Source organism: Hyperoodon ampullatus, assembly GCF_949752795.1.
Source record: "Hyperoodon ampullatus genome assembly, chromosome: 10".
Taxonomy (NCBI): domain Eukaryota; kingdom Metazoa; phylum Chordata; class Mammalia; order Artiodactyla; family Ziphiidae; genus Hyperoodon; species Hyperoodon ampullatus.
This window is the reverse complement of record NC_136923.1, coordinates 48,210,676-48,220,930: the sequence shown is the minus strand read 5'-3', so window position 1 is coordinate 48,220,930 and position 10,255 is coordinate 48,210,676. Positions and strand designations below refer to the sequence as shown.

Sequence of the window (10,255 nt, the reverse complement as noted above, 5' to 3'; positions counted from 1 at the left end):
AACGTTTTGTAGTTTTCATAGTATAAGTTTTGTTCTTATTTTGTTAAATTCATTCCTGAGTATTTTATTCTTTTTCATGTGATTGTAGATGGAATTGTTTTCTTAATTTTATTTTTGGTTTGTTCATTTTTACTATGTAGAAATACCACTGATTTTTTTTTAAAGTAGAAAAAAATTTTTTTTTCTATTTTTTTGAGATATAATTGGTAACAGCACTGTATAAGTTTAATGTGGACAGCATAATAATTTCACTTACATACATCATGAAATGATTATCACAATAAGTTTAGTGAACATCCATCATCTCATTTAGATACAAAATTTAAAAAATAGAAAAATAATTTTTTCTTGTGATGAAAATTCTTAGGATTTTCATCTTTCTTAACAATTTTTATATATAATGTACAACAGTGTTAATTATATTTATCAAGTTGTACATTACATCCCTAGTACTTATTTATCTTATAACTGGAAGTTTGTACCTTTGACTGCCTTCATCCAGTACCCGCGACCCCTGCCTCTGGTAACCACAAATATGATCCCTTTTCCTGGTCTGCTTGATCCTGACAGGCCCCACTGTGCAAATGTTCATGAGTCCTTTTCTCAGAAATCCAAAGATGATCCTAACTAACAGCATCTACTTGCACCATCCTTCTCACATCCCTCCTGAACAGTAATGTTGGTCATTTCAGTCTCTTGCCAGTGACTTCTGATGTCCCAGCAAATGGCATTGTCCCCAGTAGTGCTGAAAAGATACTCCCGAGAGCCCAGCAGTGATACATACAACTAACGCAGACTTGCTTGCACGCTGCTGGGTAGACCTTGAACAGGAGTGATGCCTCCAGGCAGGTGGTATGCTGTCCATCCAGCTCAGGCCAAGGCTTCAAGGGAGCGAGGACACCTTCAGATGGTAAAGAAGGAAGAAGAGGATGAAAGCTACACTTCAGTGCCAGCTGCCAGACCACAGACACTCAATCGTCCTGGCCAGGAGCTGTTCCGCCAGCTCTTCAGACAGCTTCGCTACCATGAGTCTTCTGGGCCTCTAGAGACTCTGAGCCGGCTCCGGGAGCTCTGCCGCTGGTGGCTGAGGCCAGATGTTCTTTCAAAGGCCCAGATTCTGGAGCTGCTGGTCCTGGAGCAGTTCCTGAGCATCCTGCCAGGGGAGCTTCGGACCTGGGTGCAGCTGCATCACCCTGAGAGTGGTGGGGACGTTGTGGCCTTGCTGGAAGAGCTACAGAGGGACTTCTATGGGACACCATGGAGGGTGAGTGTGAGCAAGTGTGCGGTGCCCAGTGAACTCTGCCTGCTCGTGAGCCTGCTTGTGGGTGTGGGGGGGTGGGCCTCTGAACCTTCAACACGGAGGAATTCAGGGGAAGTCTTCCCTTCTCATTCCCATGGCACCTGAGCAGCTAAGAACTCGACCCTAAGCAAAGGACCATTTAGCAGGCAGCCTTTCCCTCTTTCCCAGAGGAATATAAGCTCCGGGAAGAAGAGGGTCTGCAAGTATCCATAAATAGCAATGAGGTTTTGGACACATTGACTTCCAGTGCATAAAGTACATCTCCACATACCTAACTTGACTTGTACTGACCTGTAAAGTGGGGGTGGTATCTCTTGCTCGTACATGGGGGAATTAGTGTCAGGATCCTTGGCTTCTAAGTACATCTTGAGACCTAGAAGAGCAGTCTACACAAACCATGTTACTTCTTTCTCAGTAAACTTTTGAGGATTTATTCTTTGCGGGGGAGATGGGGAAGAAGAGTGGTGAGGGGCAGCCCAGGGCTAGGAAATTGGAAGATCACAATTTTAGACTGCATTCCACAACCTCGGTGTTCTTGCCAACATTGTGGTACCTTCAGAGCCTCAGTTTTTTAAAACAAAATGGAAAACTGATCTAACAATGAGAATTTGTTACATATTTGAGTGCCTACCATGTGCTCAGCCCTGGGCTTGGTGCTGGGAAACAGAGCTGACAGTCCCAGTGCAGGCAGTAGAGCAGTGGGTCAGTTAAAGTGCACTCTGCGTGCCCCTCTGCCCCACTCAGGCCAGCCTCTCAATACTTCTCCGTACCTTTGAGGTTTTTGTGTTTTTTTTAAAGAGCATTTATCACTTTTGTAGGCTTTTAAAAAATTTTATAAAGTATGTATAATTCTACATGTATGATTCATGCATAAATGAAAGTTATTTTTAAGATTTCTGAAACATATTTGACATACTTCTCCCCTAAATTTAATATAAAAATTAGATCAATCAATTAAAACATCTGAACATTGTCTACCAGCAATAAATGGTAACAAATATTAAACAAGAAAACCTTTTGCCCAACATTGGGTACTATTTTTTAAAATCTAAAAGAACATTTATAATTTTTACTGAAACCATGAGTTGTTCAGAATGACCTAAAGATAACTTTTAAAGCAAATAAGGTACATAGTAGGTACAAAATTGTGGCTTGGGTATATTGAAGTCAGTCAAGAGCTAGGTGTGTGGTTTAAAAATCCATGAAAACATTGCCAAACGAGTGGAAAGGGCCTACCTGGTTGAAAGCTAGTTAGAAATTAGAAAACAAAAAACAGAGCCTGGAAAAAAGCCTACCAGATTCTAAAAAATGAACAGAAATGCTCAAGATGCATATAAATTATAGTTTATCAAAATTACCAAAATTTGAGAAACAGGGGTCTGAGAAAGTTTGTCCTTAAACTCATTTGTCTATGCTTCCATATTGTTACTGTTTCTTTATTCTCCCTTTGGTAGGATTTGGGAGGAACAGGAGATAAATTGCTGTGATCACTTTATCTTCTTCAGTCTGTAGCTCGGTATTAGGTACTTAATGGCCTCAGGCTAAGATTCGTCCATTTCAGTGTAGGGAATGCCTTGGCCACAGGACCAGAAAAACCTGAAGTTCACTGGCTGTAGCTTCCTATACTCACTTTTGCATCAGGGATAGCCTTGCCTCCAGAGACCAGGACTGTTTGAAGTCCCAGTACAGAGACCGCCTTTCTCCAGGTCTCTGCTTGGATGGGTACCTCCCTGTTTTTGCACCTGAGACTTTTTCTTCTGTGATTCCGTAGCTGACCCTCACAGTTAGCATTGTCTCTCTAGTGGTGTTGCTATTTTAGTCAGGTTTATAGTCTGGGAGCCTTCCTGCCTCTTTGAGGTCACTTTGCATATCATTACCTAGAGCAGTGCCCGAAACTTGATAGATGTTATCTGACTGCATCTCTGCTGTGAACTGTTATCAGTTTAACTCTCAGGGATAAATTTCTTTTCTTATTTCTAAGTTCCTGGCCAGGGGTGGGGACTGAGGGCTAGTGGGGAGGTATCCTGCAGCACCGAGGCCTGACAGCAGTGCTGTCACTGACTTGCCATTTGCTTTCCTATGTCAGGCAGGAATCTGGCTTCACCTGTCTCCCCATGGCCCGCATTAGAGCCCAGGGAGGTGGGGGGGTGAGGGGATCCTCCCTGGGCTTTCTATTCCTCCTTTTCCCACTACCTGTAGGTAATAAAGGGCCCAGCTCACCGTTCCCTGGGCCTCTACCTTTTAGAGATTGGCCATGTGGCCTGTTCTGTGAGTTTGCTTTCTGATTCCCACGAGGATCCTCTCACAACATTTTCTTCTTGCCAGGACCCAGCCCCTGCCCAGAGCCCAGATGTGCATTGGATGGGGACAGGAGCCCTGCGAGCCGCACAGATATGGCCCCCTGCTTCACCTCTCAGGAGCGGCTCAGCTCTGGGGGACCACCTGCAGCCTCCCTATGAAATAGGAGTGCGTGACTTCCTGGCTGGGCAACCCGGTACTTGCCGCCTGGCTCTAAGACCCCAGCCTATGCCACACTTCCCGAATTTCCTATAATGTTGTCTTTTCACCCTCTGTCCTCTCAGGAGAATCCCTTCTGTCCTGGCCTTGAGCTCTGTGTCCTTTCTATCCTGTGACCCATGTCTACCTACCTTCTCCTCCCATTGTACCCCCCACTTCCTGACCCCAGCAGACACCGGGGAAATGTGAAATGGGTGTTTAAAACGGTCCATACCTGCCTGTGGGCCCGGGAGTCCTCCACGTGGCGGGAAGAGTGGGCTTCTCAGTGGGATACCAGAGCTGGGCTGCCCTCTCTCATGACTCTTTCTTCTTCAGATCCTCCTGCTGCACAGGTTCCTGCCCTTTCCCAGAGAGAGGGATGTTCAGGAGACCTGCTGACAGTCCAGCCTCAGGTGAGCCACAGGACCTTCGGTCCTTCCTGATGTCCCACCGTTGCTGCCTCATGGGGTAGCTGTAGCTCCCCCCTGTCCAGTGACCTCACATCCCGAGACGCATGTCCCAGAGACCAGATTATCCCCCAGGAGCCCAGAGCTCTTCTGCTGGGTGATGATCGTCTCTTTCCCCTTTATCAGATCCATCCTGTACTCACTCAGAGCCAGCCTCATTCCCCTGCCCCCTCCTAAAAGCTGGGAGTTGGGGACTGGCTCTAAGGCATAGGACCGTGTTTTTTCAGGAGGCTGTGACTTTCAAGGATGTAGAGGTGACCTTTTCCCAGGATGAGTGGGGATGGCTGGACGCTTCTCAGAGGAACCTGTACAGGGATGTGATGCTAGAGAATTATGGGAACATGGCTTCTTTGGGTAAGGTGTTCATATCCCCGTGCTTCTACCTACCTCTACTGCCTTCTTAGTTTTCATTATGGTGCATAGAAAGGGGCCTGACCTGGGTTTAGGTCCTGTCTCTCTAACTACTAACCAAATCACTTAATCTTAATGCCTGTCATGCTAAGTTAATATAAAGATTAAAAGTCATATGTGTCAAGTTCCTAGTCCATTTAGGCATCCAGAAAAAAGTTGGCTGATTTAACCAGTTGACTTGTCATGTGGTTCTGGAGAATGCTAGCGATCCTTTTGTCTGTGGCTTCTCTCAGCCTCTCTTGTCTCTGCTCAGAGCTGTCAGAAATTCCTGTCTAGGCCTCCTGTCCTAACTTCCTCCACCTGCCTCCCTGGCTTTCCCTCCTCCCTACCAGGAGCTCAGGCCTGAGAGGGTCCTGGAGAGTAGTTCTGTATGATTCATCTACCTTCCATTCACATCCCATTTTCTTCTCTTCTGCAGTGGGGCCATTCACCAAACCTGCTCTGATCTCCTGGTTGGAGGCAAGGGAGCCGTGGGGCTTGAATGTCCAGGGAGCTCATCCTAAGGGGAGTCCAAGTGCTGCCCCTGCAGGTGAGTTCCAGAGAACTGACCAGGTCTTGCTCCTCCCGCATCTACTCTCCTCTTTCTTAAGGTCTTTTATACTAAGTAAATCATGGGGAACTTACTCCATCGTTTGCTGGAAGGAAGATCCTTAGCAGTGTTGCGAAGAGGTACTGGGTGCCTGGGCTTCCCCCCTCCAGACTGGCCAATTAGACGTTGGTTTCTGGTCCTGCCCCTTCCCCAGCAGCCCTCTCAGTAACAGCTCTTGCCCACTGAGGGCTTCACTGTCCTTGTCAGTTCACTGATGCTCCTCCTCAGCCCTGTGCTGCTCTCCCCTTCCCGCTCCTAGGAACCCTCGTCCCACTCCTGCTGCTCCTCTTTGCTTGGTCCTTCCCCCGTGGTAGGCTTGACCTCTAGCCTTGCAGCCAGTCCTCCTAGGAGCCCCACCTCTCAGCTCTTGGAGACCTTCCTATCATGCTCTGTGTCATGATTCCTCTCCCCTCTCTTGCTGTTTTAACACTCCCTTCTCAACCCTTTTTGTTTTTCACCTGGATGTGTACAGCTAGCTGCTGTACCTGTCTTGCTTCTCCTCTCCGTTTTCTGTCATCTGGAATACTCTTCCATGTTTTGCCTTATCCCTGACTATTTTGTAAAGGTATTGGCAGTCAGGCAAAAGCCTCATCACCTAAGTTCATGACATTTTTTGGTCCCTTGGTGCTTTCTGCAGTTCCGAGTATGGGAAAAGAGAACATTCTCCTTCCCTTCTTTTTTTTTTTTGGCCACACCTAGTGGCTTGTGGGATCTCAGTTCCCCAACCAGGGATTGAACCCAGGCCACGGCAGTGAAAGCCCGGAATCCTGACAACTAGGCCACCAGGGAACTCCCAAGAGTACATTCTCTTATGTTTTATTTGTGTCAGGAGATGAGCTCCATGTGAAAACAGACAAGTTCATCTTAAAACATGAACCTTTGGAAGAAGCTATGCCATCAGAATGTCATGGTGCAGCAAATGTTTCTGAGGGAACAGGGCTCAGAGAATCTTTTGCACAGAAGAGCAAGTTAAAGGAGCAATGTGGAAACCCCATACAAGTGAGAGTTAAGAAAGAAGAGACCAATTCCAGCCACAGGACAGGAAAAGACTGTGAAGAATCGGGAAGAAGTAACAGTCTTCATCTAAAACATATTACATGTTTGAGAGGACCCAGAAAAAAGCAGTCCCTTAAACATGGCTATGGCAAACACTTCAGAGGGAGTTCATACCACTGTGATTACAAGGAATATGGGAAAGGGCTCAGACGCGTGATTGGCGGGTTTAGCCTACATCAGAGAATTCATGCTGGACTGAAAGGGAAGGCAAAGGATGCGCACGGGAAGGACTTCAGCCTTAGTTCTCATCACCAACACGGGCAGAATCTTCACGTGGTGGGGACATTGTATAAGTGCAGTGACTGTGGGAAGACCTTCAGTCATAGCTCCCATCTTGCATGTCATCAGCGACTTCACACTGAAGAGAAACCGTTTAAATGTAGGGCCTGTGGGAAAGCCTTCAGGTGGAGCTCGAACCGTGTGCGACATGAGAAAATTCACACTGGATTGAAACCTTATAAATGCAGTTTATGTGACAGAGCTTTCCGACGCATGTCTGCCTACCGCCTACACCAGGAAACTCATGCTAAGCAGAAATTTCTTGAATCTCATCAGGCTGAAGAAGCTCTCTCTTGTGGCTCAGGGTTTGATCATCATTTGAGAGATGAAAGTGTGGAGAAACTCTTTGACTGCAGCCAGTGTAGGAAATTCTTCCACTGTAAGTCATATGTTCTTGAACATCAAAGGATTCACACCCAGGAGAAACCCTATAAATGCACCAAATGTAGGAAAACATTTAGGTGGAGGTCGAACTTCACTCGTCACATGAGACTGCACCAGGAAGAGGAGGTCTGTGATCCAGACAAATGTAGAGAAGACTTTAGGCAGACCTCCAACTACAGTCAGCCCCAGGGTGCCCCCACTGTGGAGAAAGCCCTTTTGTGTCAGCAGTGTGGGAAGACCTTTAATCAAAAGAAAGCTCTCATTGATCATCAGAGAATTCACACAGGCGAGAAACCATACCGATGCAGCAAATGTGCAGAAGAGTTTCCTCATAGGTCGGCCTTTATCGTTCATAAGAGGCAGCATGCCGTCGAAATAAAGCCTGAGGACACGGCATCGTTCAGTCAGGACAGAGCATTCCAAGTTCCTCAGAGCAGTCACACCACAGAGGAACCCTACAAATGCAGCCAGTGTGGCAAAGCCTTCCGTAATCACTCATTCCTCCTTATCCATCAGAGAGTTCATACCAGAGAGAAGCCTTATAAGTGCAGGGAGTGCGGGAAGTCTTTCAGATGGAGTTCTAACCTCTCCCGACATCAGAGGATTCACTCTTTGGGAAAACCGTATGAGTACCATGAAAGTGAAGATGCTCCAAATCTGCAGTCACAAATCCTCACTGGTGCAAAACCTTTTTGGTGTCAAGAATGTGGGAAAAGCTTTACACGTAAAAGAAGTCTTTTAGATCATAAGGGAATACACAGTGGAGAGAAGCGCTATAAATGTAATCTGTGTGGGAAATCTTACGACAGAAATTATCGCCTTGTTAATCATCAGAGAATCCACACGAAAGAGAGACCATTTAAATGTCAGTGGTGTGGGAAAGATTTCATTGGAAGACATACTCTCTGTATTCATCAGAGAAAACACACCAGAGTGGCCCAGTCTGAATGCAGTGTGGCTGGGTTGTCTTCTCGCCAGGATACAGGGGTGAGCTTACAGGAATTAAAACCAAGTGAGGAGAAGCCTCTTGAAGATTGTGAGAAAACTTGTGATCAGAACTCTGGACTCACTGGGCTCCAGGACATACCCACTGGGGGAAAGTGCCACAAATGTACCACGTGCGGGAAAACTTTTAGCAAGAGCTCACAACTCATTAGCCACAAGAGATTTCATACTCGAGAGAGGCCCTTCAAATGTAGAGAGTGTGAGAAGACCTTCAGGTGGTCTTCAAATTTGGCTCGGCATATGAAAAACCATACTAGAGATTAGCTTGGGGTCTGACAGTGTGGGGAGGGGGTCCTGGCTACCCTGCTAGAGAACCCCTGATTGTAGGCAGTGTGGGGCAGACCTTCCTAGAGGGCCCAGCCCTTTCTATTTTGGAAGCTAGTGGCAGAGAATCCTGAGGATTCAAAAATGCAGGGCAGGCACCCCATCCTACTGCTGGAAAATGAGATGCTGGGGAAGAGCAGCAACGTGTTCCAGAAGGAGGCTTGGGCCCCTAGGAGTGGTCTTTGCACAATGGCCTGGAGCTCCCCCAGCCAGATCTCCTTCTATAACTCTAAAGGGAGAGACCATTGCCCTTCTTGGTTCAACAAAATGTCCGTGGCATGGTGGGCTGTGGCTGCTGGGAAGGGGCCAGTTGGATCCTAAGTTTCCCTTTGAGTTTGGCTTGTGATGGTGCCTAGTCTCTTTGACCTTAAAAGCACCAACAGCAGCAAGAACTAGTCTCTCCTGATGCCTCCAGGGGAGTTCTGGCTGCGGCTTCAGTCTTCACAGCTGACTTTGGATATTTGCCATGGGCGTAGAGTTGTCGCAGCTGCGAGTGGAGAACAGGGTACTGGGCTTGATCACCTGGAGAATGAAGCTCGACCAGTGCCCCATCTCCATCTCCATCCCACAGGCCTGTATGGGCAGCAGCGGTTCATCTGCTAAGCAGAAATGTGCTGAGCATCTCTCATGTGCCAGGCACTGTCGTGTGTTCCAGAGACCCAGCAGTGAGTGGAACAAAAAAGTCTGCCATCTTGGATCTTTACAGACAATAAACAAATGAGATATATATAATATTTTGGATGATGATATGTGTTGTGGACAAAATTAATCAGAGTAGAGTGAGAGGGAATGCTGGATTGGGAGGTAGGTTGAGATTTTAAATGGGCTGGTCAGAGAGGGCCTCGACTGAGAAGGTGAGATTTGAATAAAGACCCAAAGGAGATCATGGAGGAAGCCCTGTAGGTCCCTAGATGCTACATAGGACCCTTCACAGGAGGTAGGGTCTTGTCTGGTCTCCTAGGGAATGGCAAGTAGGCCCCTGAGCCAGAGTGCAGTGAGCCAGCTGGAAGTGAGGAACCCAGAAAGGTGGAGGGCCAAGGCACATGAGCATCGTGGGTACTCACTGGGGCTTGGCTACGTCAAAGGGAGGTAGGGGGCTTTTGGACAGTTTTGAGTTGAGGATTATTGTGGTCTGAATCTGAACCCTTATATGTAATTACTTATATGTAATTCAGATTCAGAGTCCCATGTTGAGGGCCCAGGGTCATGGCAAGGGCCTTGGAGTCATCAGTTCTGCATTCCAGGCTTGGTGTGTCTTTTCTTGGCAGGATGATCTTGAGTGAGTCACTGAACATCAGCATCTATTTCCTTGTGTGTGAAATTAGAGTAGCTAGCTATGCTACCTGGCTATTGGGATTGGTGAAAAGAAGGCTTGGTTTACTAAGATTCTGGGTGAGGGGTCTGATCTCTAGACCAGAGCCTTCACAGAGCTGCAGCTCCCATGTTAGTTGATGCTACAAGCACAGAAATACCCCTTTACTGTCCAAATTTTTCATCCTCCCACTCCTTGTGTGCCACCTGGTACCTCATAGAGTTCCTGCCCCAATAGGGGTGTTTCTACTGCCATTTTTATGAATTGATATATATTTATTTTTAAACATTCAAATCAAATTTTAAAAAATGTAAATGGAGTAAAAATAAACAGAAATCCCTCTATACTGAGGTAAGCCTTGAATATTTGGGGATAGTGCTGATGCAGTCTGTTCAGTAACCTGAGTTTTAAAATAATTTTAATTATATAAGTAGTATGTGATTATTATAGAAATATTAGTAAATACAGATCAGCTGAAAGGAAAAGTCTGACTACTTGGAGCTAACTACTAAACATTTTGGTGTAATCAGTGTTGGGTTTAACTTCATTGCCCTTGCCTGAATGCCCCTGGGCGGACCTGCCTTGTGCTGTCTCCCTTCACCTTCACACAGAGTGCCACACCCCGTCCAAGC

General features: G+C 46.7%; 1 protein-coding gene across 1 annotated transcript; it reads left to right on the top strand.

Moving 5' to 3' along the window:
• Nucleotides 1–835: 835 nt before the first annotated feature.
• LOC307058911 (zinc finger protein 445-like) lies at nucleotides 836–8,914 on the top strand (the record flags this gene model as incomplete). The annotated part of the gene is made up of 6 exons (XM_079712614.1): nucleotides 836–1,264; nucleotides 3,626–3,794; nucleotides 4,411–4,617; nucleotides 5,093–5,203; nucleotides 6,093–8,186; nucleotides 8,727–8,914. 6 exons carry the CDS (start codon nucleotides 836–838, stop codon nucleotides 8,912–8,914), a joined length of 3,198 nt encoding a protein of 1,065 aa, XP_079568740.1.
• Between the last annotated feature and the right edge of the window lie 1,341 nt (nucleotides 8,915–10,255).